Source organism: Nyctereutes procyonoides, unplaced genomic scaffold, assembly GCF_905146905.1.
Source record: "Nyctereutes procyonoides isolate TBG_1078 unplaced genomic scaffold, NYPRO_anot_genome, whole genome shotgun sequence".
NCBI lineage: Eukaryota > Metazoa > Chordata > Mammalia > Carnivora > Canidae > Nyctereutes > Nyctereutes procyonoides.
The window spans coordinates 29,691,697-29,705,641 of NW_026575046.1; the positions used below are offsets into that span (position 1 = coordinate 29,691,697).

Below are 13,945 nucleotides of genomic sequence, written 5' to 3' on the forward strand. Positions count from 1 at the left end.
ATTTATTTTTTATTGGAGTTCAATTTGCCAACATATAGCATATCACCCAGTTTTCATCTCGTCAAGTGCCCCCCTCAGTGCCTGTCACCCAGTCACCCCATCCCCCTGCCCACCTTTCTTTCCACCACCCCTTGTTCGTTTCCCAGAGTTAGGGGTCTCTCATGTTCTGTCACCCTCACTGATACTTTCACTCCTTTCTCCTTTATTCCCTTTCACGGTTTTTTATATTCCCCAAATGAATGAGACAAACATATGTTGGGTATTTGTCGTTTCTAATGGCTGAGTAATATTCCATTGTATACACAGACCACATCATCTTTATCTGCAAATTATTTTTAATAAATGGTGAAGGAGTTTAAGAGTATACTATCATGATGAACACGGAGTCATGTACAGAATTGTGTAATCACTATATTGTACACTTGAAATTAATGTAACACTGTATGTTAACTCTACTGGGATTAAAATAAATAAAATGCCATTTATTTTGTTAAAATAAGAACAAATATAAAAAGGGGCACTTTGGAGCACCTGGGTGGCACAATCAGTTAAGAATCCAAATCTTGATCTCACTCAATTCTTTTTTTTTTTTTTTAATTTTTATTTATTTATGATAGTCACACAGAGAGAGAGAGAGAAAGAGGCAGAGACATAGGCAGAGGGAGAAGCAGGCTCCATGCACCGGGAGCCCGACGTGGGATTCGATCCCGGGTCTCCAGGATCGCGCCCTGGTCCAAAGGCAGGTGCCAAACCGCTGCGCCACCCAGGGATCCTGATCTCACTCAATTCTTAAGCTCATGGTCGTGAGTTCAAGCCCGGTGTTGGGCTCCAAGGTGGGGGTGGAGCCTATTTTGGGGAAATAAAAAAGGAGGGGGCGGTGCCTGGGTGGTAGAGTTAGTTAAGTGTCTGACTCTTGGTTTTGGCTCAGGTTGTGATCTCACAGTCATGAGACTGAGCACCAAGTCTGGCTCTGCACCCAGCACAGAGTCTGCTTGAGATTCTTTCTCTATCTCCCTTTACCCCTTCCACTCGTGCTCTCTCTCAAACAAATATATCTTAAAAAAAAAAAAAAATAGAGGAGTGCCTGGCTGGCTCATTTGGAGGAGCATGACTCTCAATTTTGGGATTATGAGTTCAAGCTCCATGTTGAATATAGAGATCACTCAAATAAATACACTTTAAAAATTAAATAAAGTGTAAAAATAAAATTTAATTTTATTATTTTATTAATAAATTTTAAAAATAAAAATTTTATAGAAGTTATCAAACTGCTCTCCCAGGTAGTAGCATATAAAATAACTATTTTCCCATATTCTTGCCAACACTTGATATTACCAGATTTAAAAAATTTGCCAAATCAAACAAGTTTTAATTTGCATTAATAGTATAAGGCAATTTATGATACTCAAAGAAAGAGTTAAGAAATAAAAAGAAAGGGCTAAAAAATGTCAGGGGAGGGAAACACAAACTTGAGTCATAAATTTATGAGAGGTTAAGGTCTTACTATGGAATTTGCAAGGTTTGGAGAAGTTTGGAGTCCAGATAAAGATCATTTTAACCCTATCATAGGGTCTTCCATGTACACATTTTGGTTATCGATCATTTTTATTTCCATTTTGAGAGCTGCTCTTCTTATCCTTTGCCTGGTCTTTCTCTGGGTCCTCTTTCTTGATTTACAAGGGTTCTTCATTTTCAGTTATTTATCTTTAGTCTGTTACATATGATCCAAATATTTCTCTTAGTTTGTCATCTTTATCTTTTAGATTTGTTCATGGTGTCTTTCATCATCAGGACTATTTTTTAGAAAGAGCATCAGTATTTTGATTCTAAGGGGACACCTGAGTGGCTTAGGGATTGAGTCCCACATCAGGCTCCCTGGAGAGAGCCTGCTCCTCCCCTCTGCCTGTGTCTCTGCTTCTCTCTCTGTGTCGCTCATGAATAAATAAATAAAATCTTTAAAAAAAAAATCTGCAAAAAAATTTTTTGATTCTAAGAAAGTGTTGGGATTTATCAATGCTATTTTATCAACTCCAAGAAAACTAAATAGTTTATCCAGTCTTAGATGAAACATCATAGTCCATAAATGTGAGAGTTTGGGAACACAGAAGAATTAGATCTGAATTTAGCTCCTGCCTTCCAACAAGTAACAGAAATAATAACCTGCTCCTGCCTTCCAACAAGTAACAGAAATAATAATCTGTGGGCAATTATAACACTGCCAATTTCACAAAATCTCATGTTGAAGTCCGCCTGACTCACCTACAGATTTGTCTGCCATGCCTACATCTCTAGATGTCCAGCGACAAAATCCACAGGCCAGGTAGTAGGCTTTCTTCATGGTGGTCTTGGCAGGGTCATCTGGAAGCTGTGTGGAGATGCTTGTTGCCCGAGTGGAGAGAGTATGCATACAGCCAGGACAGTCAAAGCAGTTGGCACATCTATAACACAACATAACTGTTCAGTCATTTGACAAATATTGATCAAGCACCTGCCTTGTGCCACATGTTGTTCTAGGTATTAGGAATTCCAGAGGGAACTATAAGAGAGGAGTGTCTCTCAACTAAAAAGAAATTAAAAAGTATTAAAATCTTGTTTTAAAATTTAAAAAATATGTATGTATATCTATTTTTAGTAAAATACAATCATCACCAAAGTTCCTGAAGAATTAAAGCCTGACTCAACCCTACTCCAGAGAAAATCACTGTTAAATAGTCTGGATTTAAGTATTTCAGACTCTTTTTAGGCTTACACGGACCACGATTTCTGAGGAAGAGAGAGGTCACAGGACAGAGCAGCTATACAAGGAAAACTTGAGAGGCAATAACACAATAAGCTGTGAAATTGGGTTTGGAAAACAACTGCTTATTTGCTGTGTCAGAGAGCTGACACAGAAACCAAACAATGCTATCAAGGTGCAACAGTTCAGGAGCATTGCATTTTCAGGGCTTTCCGTTCTCTCCTTAGGCCCTACTCTTCCCCTTCAGGGGCCCTGTGCCTTGTTGCTTATAACTTTCTCACCATCTGAAATTATCAAGATTTCACTTCCAGTCCTGGACTTGCTCTGAAGCTCTGTTCCACAACTCTATCTGTGATACTTTGCCAACTGGATAACATCCTCATATGAGGATAATAATGGTATCCACCCACTGTTCACTGATATTTTGAGGATTAAATGATAAAATTAGTGTGTGAACAACATTAAAAAAAAAGTGTCTGGCTTATCAGGAGGTAATTATCAGGTTCAGGAAAGATAAGTCATAGAGGTTCACATCCACGGAGGCTTAAGGGTATGATGGTAGAAAGGATCTCCATGCTAAGCTAAAAATCCAGTGGGATGAGCACACCTACTACCCAAATCTTGTTTTTTATTAATACCATTTTTCAATAAAAGGAACCAGGGCTACTTGGAGAAATTGCTAATTTAAAGACTGAAGCAGAGTCCTGGGATGAGACTAGAGTATCTTGTAGGACAGAAAAGTAAGGAAATGCTCCAAGAATGAATAACCCCCGGGCCCACCCCATGCAATGATGGCAGTATGTCAAAGGTATACAGGAGTCTACTAAAAGAGCTCCCAATGGCCAAAGCTGGAACAATCTAAGCAAAAAAAAAAAAGTGGTACTGGATTATATCCTAATGCATAAAATCAATATTCATGCTTTAAATAAATAATTAAATAGGAGAGAAGAGAGAAAAACCTGCCATTCAAAAGAATTCCAAATAACTTATGTAGAGAACCCTCACGGAGGGGGCGCATAACTCCCAACTATTTAAGTGTCAGCTGTAAGTGTGATTTTTCCCTCCAAAGAGTACAGTATAAAAAAGGAGAAAAAAAGAACGACCCTACATCAGAGAAACCTGACAAACGAGAGTTCAAGCCAGGTCATCAAAATTAACATAAACAGTGGTAAGTTCTATTAATAGTATGTACCCTCAGTGGATGTAATGAAAGATGTACTTTACCTCTGTTGTCTTCCTCCCCAAAACATATTTCCCCAGCTGATGAAAAAAACATCAGATAAATTCCAATCAAAGGACATTCTACAAAATATCTTACCAGTACTCCTCAGAACTTTTAAGGTCCTCAAAACAAAGGAAAGCCTAAGAAAATGTCACAACAAGAGAAGCCTAAGGAGACATGACTATTAAATATAAAGTGTGTATCCTAAGTAGAATCCTGGAACAGAAAAAGGAGAACAGGAAAAAACTGAGGAAATCTGAATAAAATGAAGTGTTTATTTAATAATAAAGTATCAATGTCGTTCATTAATTGAGGCAAATATACTATACTAATGTAAGACGTTACTAGGAGAGACTGTGTGTGAAGTGCACAGAACTCTCTGTACCATCTTCACCTTAATTCTTAAGTTTAAAGCTGTTCTAAAATAGAAAACTAATTTAAAAAATCAAAGGACAATTCATCTTTGGCAAAGGTGATGCTAAAAAGTGAAAACCAGCTAGTTAGAAATGAGAGTTAATTCCATGTATTTTCTTACTAGCTATTAAAAAAAAAACAGTTGAGAAAACAGAAAAAACAGATCACAGTCTTACCTATTCTTTTTTATTTTATTTTTTATTATTTTATTTTTTAAAGGTGCTTTTTTAAGAATTTTTAAAATTTATTTATTCAGAGAGAGAAAGAGAGAAAAGCAGAGGAAGAAGCAGGCTCCATGCCGGAAGCCCGATGTGGGACTCGATCCCAGGTCTCCAGGATCACACTCAGGCTGCAGGCGGTGCTAAACCGCTGCGCCACCGGGGCTGCCCCTTACCTATTCTTTTTTAGTTTGGCTTCAGCTGATGGCATATTTTCTAAGCAGCTGGGACAATAATGGGAGTCCACCTAGAAAGAAACAAGAAACTAAAAATCAGAGGAAAAGGCACTCAGTCTAGCTTGTATATACATCTATGCCAAATAGCGAATTATAAAATATACTGCAGCAGAAAGTGAGAAACCAATGATATGCCAAAGAACCTAGACTGTTTACAGCTTATTCTTCAACCATGTTTTTTCTTATCCTCTAGATTTTCTAAAACAGTTCCATTTTTCCTTTCTGATCTTTCCTGTTCCCTTTCATCAGGGTTTTATGTAATACACGTGTTAAAAGGTGTCTATGGAAAAGAAGAACTCTATGATAATTTAGTGTAACGGAGTAATACAAAATATAATAACCTACTTTGTGAAGCTGTGATCAAATATCCTTCCATCCTTTTTACTGTTTAGCTTTAATGGACTGTAAGAACGTGACCACACTTAAATTGTTAAGGGAGACTTAAAAAAAAGTTATCTTATTACTAAAGTATTACAGGTTCACAAAAGCATAAATTAATATTTACAAAACCAGCTTTAGACAACTGATTAGAGATTTTTAAATGGCAAATTAAACTACTAAACTAGCAAGATAGCCTTATTGTATTTAACTCAAAAACAGCAGAAAATTAAATTCGCTGTATTTTTTAAGGTCTGAATAATTATTTTCTTTAATGTAGGTACATCCTATTGGACAATTCTAGAACTCTAATCACCTACAGATGTAAAGACAGATTTGAATATAAATACTATGATACAAACAGGCTTCTTTTTTCATCATCTGCTCTACATAAGACCACCTTTGAAAGAATAGTTTCTGCTCAAATAATCTCCAGGATAAAATAAAATAAAATACAGTATTGGCTAATATGTGCACTCACTCATCATAAAAGGCAAACAATAATTTGTTCCTTCTTGTGGCTCCTTTCAAATTACGGCTGTCCCTTCAAGTGCAGCTCCAATCCCAGGTTCTTGGTTAGAACTTTCTGGACTCCTCCAGCCCTCACTAGTCTCATCCTTCCCCAAACTCTAAATGGCCTCCACTTCATAGGTGGAAGTACCCACGAGTCTGTGAAAGACGCAGTAAGACACAATGTCCTAGCTCAAGATATCCTTGGAAATCATGGAGACTGAGCTCTCCAAGGACCACCAAGTGGGAATCTAATCCAATAAACTCTGGAGGTGGAGGTGGAGCCTGAACGGGAAAAGCATGTAAAAGACAAAGGACCTGCTAAAGAGATACGGAGAAGGCACAAATGAAAAAAATACAAGAAATGTCATGTACATGATATGGCACTGATTTTTCTCTTGTATTATTTAACTGCCTTCTGTGACTATTCTTATTTTTTGTGACTATTCTTAATATGATGAAAAATATACCAAATAAAACTATTAATGATAATGTGTAAAATGGCAGACAGCATAGGGCACGTATTCATACGCATTTTTAACAGGCTGGGGATCTTCAGTGAAGTTCTCTGAAGCATGTTTCAAACCCTGATTTGAAAGGCTGAGGAGTTTCAAATCCTGGTCCTCCCTGTCACCTCCAAATTTTTGGCTGTGATCTAGGTCAAACATTGCATCTGTTACCTTAACTATAAAGTAGTGTGTGTGTGTGTGTGTGTGTGTGTGTGTGTGTTTAAGGTATCCATTCTGTTGGGCTCTGGGATGATTAAAGGAGCTTACATAAACCCATGGCATATACAAAGTACTGAATAAGCAGTAACTGTTCCCAGCAGCTTTTTCTTAACTAGACTGGGAGTCACTCAACAACAGGATTTATGTCTTACTCGTCGTTTAATCCCCAAAGCTTACTGAATGAACAAGTTGTGCCAAGTGCTGCAGAAGTTTGAGGATTTCGTTATTTGGCATACACACACACATATATAATTTTTTTTTTTTTTTTTAAAAATAGGGTGGAGTGCTTTACGAGTTCTGAGCAATCCCACTTGCAACGCCCAGTTGTGCCTGAGGACAGCACCATACCCTGTGGAGAAACGCCATGAGCTTCTTACACGACACACCTTATTCTAAGCACTGTTCGCTCAACTCGCCGCAACCCAACCTCTTCCCTGCTGCAGGCCTTGGCCTGAGCCGGAAAACAGAGCCCGGAAGGCCCTTTCTGGCCAAAGTAAGGGCAGAACTTCCAGGAGGGAAGAAGCGTGAATGAGACAGCCTGCGGGCTCCACCCTACAGACGGTCGTGGAAAGACGGCACGTCGCCCCTCAGGTGGGCCCCAGTCAACACCCCCACAGCTTCCTCCCCAACCCACCCAATTACCAGACCCCCACCCCCACCCCCCAGGACACAGCCAGGGCTCCCAAAGTCAGGTTTGTCCAATCAGAGGGCGCCCTAGACCCAAAAGATCCGCTCAGCCCCACCCAAGGCCTCGCCTTCTTTCCAAATGACAAATCATAAGGCAAATTAAATCGCAAGCATATCTGAGTGACGGAAGACACAGCCAATCGGCAACTAGGAAAATGACTACCCGCCAGTCGCGGTGACTAGGACGAACCCTGCCCCCCTCCCCCAACACAGACACAGTCGGCACGGGACGGCCGCATTACCTCGTGAGACACACATTCCAGCGACCGCAGTTCGCTACAATAGCGGCAGAAGTAAAGCTGCGACAGCGGGGCCCGGACCTTCTTTTCTCCCTGGACGAGGTAGAGAACCCTCTCTGATTGCAGCAAGGACGCCATCTTGGAGGGGGAGGAGCCGACGACGCGCCTGCCGCGTCACGTGACCCGGGAGCCTGCGTTTCTCTCGCCGCCTTTCCTACGTCTTTCGTCCGACGCTTTGCGTCAAGCTTCCGACCGCGGGGGCGCGGGGCGCCGGGCGGAAGGCGGTGCGCGTGCGCAGCTGGGCATCCCCGGTTTCTCCCCGGCGCTTCGGTGAACTTTGGCTACCTGGACGGGAAGTCCGGCCTTTCTGTGGTTAAGCACGCAGTCAACTGATCGAACACAGACAGGCCGGTGCTCTCCTTTTTCCTTATTTCTCCCCAAAAAGAAAGGCTGCTCTTTTGTTCTATTGACAGCTGCCCCTCCTGCCCTCGCCTTCCAGGCCGACCTTCGGAAGGCAGAGGGAGGGTCTCGGGGACAGAGTCCTCTGGGACTGGAAAGTTAGGAGTCGCGCCAGCAATTTCTCTGGACTGCCCTGTCACTGACCTGTAGGAGATCTGCACAGGCCTTATCTCGTTTCAGATTTCGTAGACTGTGAGTTCCTGCACATCGAAGCCGTGTCTCATTCATTTCCCGGTTTCGAGTACTTAGAATTAGGACTAAGTCTATATTATGAGCGTTGGGTAAGTTATTGATTAACGGAGGAATTAAGTCAATGAGTGAACGATGTTGCTAGGTGTCATTTACCTTTTTTTTTTTTTTTAAGATTTTTAAAGAATTTGCTTATTCACGAGAGACACAGAGACAGAGAGAGAGGCAGAGGGAGAAGCAGGCTCCACGCAGGGAGCCCGACGTGGGTCTCCATCCCGGGCCTCCAGGATCACGCCCTGGGCTGAAGGCGGCGCTAAACCGCTGAGCCACCAGGGCTGCCCCCTTTTATTCTAATGCATACACTTTGGGACGCCTGGGTGGCTCAGCGGTTGAGCATCTTCCTTTGGCTCAGAGCGTGATCCCGCATCTGGCTCCCTGCTCAGTGGGGAGCCTGCTTTTCCCTCTGCCTCTCCCTCTGTGTCTCTCTCTCTCTGAATCTCTCATGAATAAATAAAATCTTTTTAAGAAGGCTTAAATATGTAAAATGACCACTTAGGACCCGCCTCTCTCATGAATAAATAAATAAAATCTAAAAAAGGCTTAAATGTGTAAAATGATGACCACTCAGGACCCGCCTAGCAGGGGCGGGAGCCTAGCAGGTGCCTGCCACCAGCTCTGTGCTCCTCTCATCCTACTAATGTATTATTTACCTGCCTGATATTGGAGTTGGTGACTGAGAAGAAATGGAACTGAATGTTAATATTAGCTAACATCTATTGAATACTCATCGAGGGCAATAAGCCGTGACAAAACTTTATGTACACTGTCTCATTTAATTTCAACAAAAAACTCCGAAAGGTAAGTACTGTCATTTCTGTTTTGCAGCCCTGGGAAACTGAGGCTCAGAGAATTTCAATGACTCGTCTTAAGATTTCATAAACAGCGGCGGAACACTGTTCTGACTCCAGAGCTTGCTTGCGTTATTCCTATGCACACTGCCTCTAGCATGTTTCCGCCCAGCTTTATTGAGATACAATTGACAACTTAAAATTATATGTATTTAAGGTGTACACCCAGATAATTTGATATACATTGTGAAATAATGAACTCAAGCTAATTAACATATCCATCACCTCACATAACTCTTTCTTTTTAAGATCTTATTTATCCATGAGAGACTCACAGAGGCAGAGACCTAATGAGAGGGAGAAGCAGGCTCCCTGCAGGAAGCCTGATGTAGGACTGGATCCCAGGACCCCAGGATCATGCCCTGTGCTAAAGGCAGAAGCTCAACCACCGAGCCACCCAGGTGCCCCTATTTCTTTCCTTCTTTCTGATGAGAACACTTAAGATCTACCCTCTTAGTAAATTTCAAGAATATACAATATTGTTAACTATGGTCACATTGTTACATGTTAAATCCCCAGAAGTTATTCATTTTGCATAACTGAAATTTTGTACCCCTTGACGAACAATTCTTCATTTCCTCTTCCCGCAGCCCTTGGCAACAACCACTCTCTCCACTTCTATGAGTTTGTCTGCTTTAAAATCCATATATAAATGAGATAATGCAATATTATCTTTCTGGGTCTGACTTATTTCACTTAACGTAATGTCCTCCAGGTTCATCCATGTTGCTACAAATGGCAGGAGATAATATATTTATGTTTATATTATATTTATATATCAGTTATTATGTATATTTATATATCACATTTTCTTTATTCATCTGTTGACTTTACATTGTTTCCATATCTTGGCTATTGTGAATAATGCTGAAATGATCATGGGAGTGCAGCTATCTCTAAGATTCTGATTTCGTTCTTTTGGCTGTATACCTGGAAATGGGATTGCTGGATCATAAGATAGTTCTATTTTTAATTTTTTGAGGAACGTCCATATTGCTTTCTGTAGTGGCTATACCAGTTTACATTGCCACAAAAGTGCACAATAGTTCTCTTTTCTCCATCCTCAACAACATTTGTTATCATTTGCCTGATAATGGCCATTCTAACAAGTGTGAGGTGTGAGGTCATTATGGTTTTGATTTGCATTTCTCTGATGATTAGTGATGTTGAGAACCTTTTCATATAGCTGATGGTCATTTGTATGTTTTCTTTAGAGACATACCTATTTAGTCCTTTGCCCAGTTTTAAGTTGGGGTATTTATATTTATTTAGCCATATATTTTGGATATTAACCCCTTATCAAATATGATTTGTAAATATTTTCTTCCATTCTATAGGTTGTCTTTATATTCTGTTGATTGTTTTCTTTGCTATGCAGAAGGTTTTTTAGTTTGATGGAATCCCACTTGTCTATTTTTGTTCTTTGTTGCCTGTGCTTTTAGGGTCATATCCAAGCAATCATCACCCAGACCAATGTCAAGAAGTTTTTTCCCTGCGTTTACTTCTGATAGTTTTGATTTCAGTTCTTCCGTTTAAGTCTACATTTTGAGTTAACTTTATATATGATATGAAATAAGGGTCCAATTCCATTCTGTTGTATGTGGATATCCAATTTTCCAACACCATTTACTTCAGAGACTATCTTTTCTTGTCAAAGATCAGTTGACTGTTGATGTATGGATTTATTTTGGGACTCTATTCTGTTCCATTGGTCTATATGTCTGTTTCTATTCCTGTTTTGATTACTATAGCTTGTAACATATTTTAAAATCAGGATGTATGATGCCTCTAGCTTTGTTCTTTTTGCTTAAGATTGACTTGGTTACTCAGAAGTCTTTTGTGGTTCCATATAAATTTTAGAGTTGTTTTTTTCATTTCTGTAAAGAATGCATTTGTGATTTTGATGGGGATGGCACTGAATCAGTAGATCATAGATCACTTTGGATAGTATGGACATTTTAGCAATATTAATTCTTCCAATTCATGAACACTTTCCATTTATTATCTTCTTTAATTTCATTCATCAGTGCTTTATAACTTTTAGTGTACAAATCTTTCACCTCTCTGGTTAAGTTTATTCTTAAGTATTTTATTTAATGAATTTATTTTCTATCATAAATGAGATTGTCTTCCTAATTTCCTTCTTAATTTTCCTTTTATGTTTTCAGATAGCTTGTTGTTAGTGTATAGAAACACTACTGGCAAGGGAAACAAGAGCAAAAATGAACTATTGGGACTTCATCAAGATAATAAGATTTTACACAGCAAAGGAAACAGCAAAACTAAAAGGCAACCTATAGAATGGGAGAAGATATTTGCAAATGACATATCAGATAAAGGGCTAGTATCCAAGATCTATAAAGAACTTATCAAACTCACCACCCAAAAGTCAGATAATCCAGTCAAGAAATGGGCAGAAGATAGGAACTTGTATAAAAAAGACATACAGACAGCCAACAGACATGAAAAAATGTTCAACATTACTTGGCATCAGGGAAATACAAGTCAAAGCCACAATAAGATACCACCTCACAGGGATCCCTGGGTGGCGCAGCGGTTTGGCGCCTGCCTTTGGCCCAGGGCGCGATCCTGGAGACCCGGGATCGAATCCCACGTCAGGCTCCTGGTGTATGGAGCCTGCTTCTCCCTCTGCCTGTGTCTCTGCCTCTCTGTCTCTCTCTGTATGACTATTGTAAATAAATAAGATACCACCTCACACCAGTTAGAATGGCTAAAATAAATGTCAGGAAATGACAAATGTTGGCAAGGATGCAGAGAAAGGAGAACCCTCTTACACTGTTGGTGGGAATGCAAGATGGTGCAGCCACTCTGGAAAACAGTATGGAGGTTCCTCAAAAAGTTAAAAATAGAGCTATCCTATGACCCAGGAATTCCACTACTAAGTATTTTGCCCAAGGATACAAATGTAGTGATCCAAAGGGGCCTCCGCACCCCAATGTTAATAGCAGTAATCCACAATAACCAAGCTATGGAAAGAGCCAAGATGTCTATTGATGGATGAATGGATAAAGAAGATATGGTATATATATAAAATGGAATATTACTCAGCCATCAGAAAGGTTGAAATCTTATCATTTACATCAACATGGTTGGAACTGGAAGGTATTATGCTAAGCAAAATAAGTTAATCAGAGAAATAATTATCATATGGTTTCACTCATAAGAGAAATATAAGAAACAGTACAGAGGATCATAGGGGAAGGGAGGGAAAAACGGAATGGGAAGAAATCAAAGAGGGAGACAAACCATGAGAGACTTTTAACTATGGGAAAGAAACTGAGGGTTGCTGAAGGGGAGATGGGGTAACTGGGTGATGGGCATTAAGGAGGGCATGTAATGTGAGGGCATGTGATGGGTGTTACATGCAACTCATGAATTACCTAACTCTACATCTGAAAATAATGATGTTCTATATGTTGGCTAATTGAATTTAAATTTAAAAAATTAAAAAAAAGAAACATTACTGATTTTTACATGTTGATTTTGTATGTAGCAACTTGGCTGATTATTAGTTTCAACAGTTTTTTTGTTGAGTCTTCAGAGTTTTCTATATATATAATAATGTCATCTATGAACACAGATAATGTTACTTTTTCCCTTCTGATTTGGATACCTTTTATTTATTTTTCTTGTCTAATTACTCGGGCTAGGACTTCAAGTACTATGTGGAATAGAAGTTATGAAAGTGCGCATCCTTGCCTTGCACCAGATCTAAGAAGAAAAGCTTTTTAGTTTTTCCCAACTGATTATATTAGTTGCGCGCTTTTCACGTATGGCCTTTATCATCTTGAGGTAAGTTCCTTCTATGCTCATTTTGGTGAGAATTTTAATCAAGAATGAATTTGAACTTTGTCAAATACCTTTTCTGTGTCTGCTGAGATGATCATGTGGTTTCTTTCATTTTTAAAATATATTATGTCACATTGATTGATTTGTATATTTTGAATCATCCCTTGCATCCCAGGGATAAATCCCAATTGGTCATGATATATGATCCTTTTTAATGTGCTATTGAATTTTGTTTGAAGATTTTTATATCTATATTAATTAGGGATAATGGCCTGTAGTTTTCTTTTTTTGTGGTTTTTGTCTGGTTTTGGAATCCGGGTGAAGCTGGCCTCCTAAAATGAATTTGGAAGTGGTTCCTCTTCTTCTGTTTTTAAAAGAACTTGTAAAGGATTGGTATTAATTTTTTCTGAATGTTTGGTAGAATTCACCAGTGAAGCCATCTGGTCCTGGGCTTTTCTTACTGGAAAGTTGATTACCGATAGTTGCCTCATTTGTTATGGGTCTGTTCAGGCTTTCTATTTCTTCTTGATTCAAATTTTAGTAGGTTGTATATTTCTAGGAATTTGTCCATTTATCTGGGGTATGTGGTTTGTTGGCATAAAATTGTTCACAATAACCTTATATGATCCTTTTGTTTCTCAGGCATCCATTGTAATGTGTTCTCTTTCATTTGTGATTTCACATGAGTCTTCTCAATGATTTTCTTAGTCTATCTAGGGATTTGTCAGTTCTATTTATCTATCTATCTATCTTATTTATTTATTAGATTTTTATTTATTTATTTTTAAAGATTTTATTTATTTATTTGACAGAGCACGCACAAGCAGGGGGAGAGGCAGGCAGAAGGGGAGGGAGAAGCAGACTCCCCACTGAGCAGGGAGCCTGATGCTGGGCTGATCCCAGGACCTTGGGATCATGAACAGAACCAAAGGCAGATGCTTAACCAACTGAGCCACCCAGGCGCCCACTATTTGTCTTTTTAAAAAGCCAACTCTTAACTTGTGTTGATTTTTTTCTATTATTTTATTCTCCTTTTTTTTTTTTTTTAGTTCAATTCCAATCTTTATTATTTCCTTCATTTTGCTAACTTTGGGCTTAGTTTGTACTTCCTTTTTTTAGTTCTTTGAAGTATAAAGTTAGGTTTCTAAATTTGAGATCTTTCTTCTTTTTTAATATAGGCATTTATTGTTATAAACCTAACTTTTGGTAC

At 39.2% G+C, this 13,945-nt stretch overlaps 2 protein-coding genes across 3 annotated transcripts in view; one reads left to right on the plus strand and one right to left on the minus strand.

The window, feature by feature from the left end:
• The window catches only part of DCTN4 (dynactin subunit 4), a 29,616-nt gene extending 22,072 nt beyond the window's left edge, over positions 1-7,544 (minus strand). The window contains exons 1-3 of the mRNA XM_055324920.1: positions 7,373-7,544; positions 4,768-4,838; positions 2,260-2,438 (exon numbers count right to left, since the gene is read on the minus strand). Coding sequence (XP_055180895.1) covers positions 2,260-2,438; positions 4,768-4,838; positions 7,373-7,507 — 385 coding nt within the window. The 5' untranslated portion in view covers positions 7,508-7,544. The remainder of the gene's footprint in view (positions 1-2,259; positions 2,439-4,767; positions 4,839-7,372) is intronic.
• Positions 7,545-7,587: 43 nt separating this feature from the next.
• The window catches only part of SMIM3 (small integral membrane protein 3), a 47,271-nt gene continuing 40,913 nt past the window's right edge, over positions 7,588-13,945 (plus strand). Inside the window, exons 1-3 of one of the 2 annotated variants that reach the window (XR_008664351.1) lie at positions 7,588-8,109; positions 9,175-9,326; positions 12,597-12,738. The gene's annotated coding sequence lies outside the window, so the exon portion shown is untranslated. The remainder of the gene's footprint in view (positions 8,110-9,174; positions 9,327-12,596; positions 12,739-13,945) is intronic. The other variant, XM_055324923.1, reaches the window with a different exon arrangement.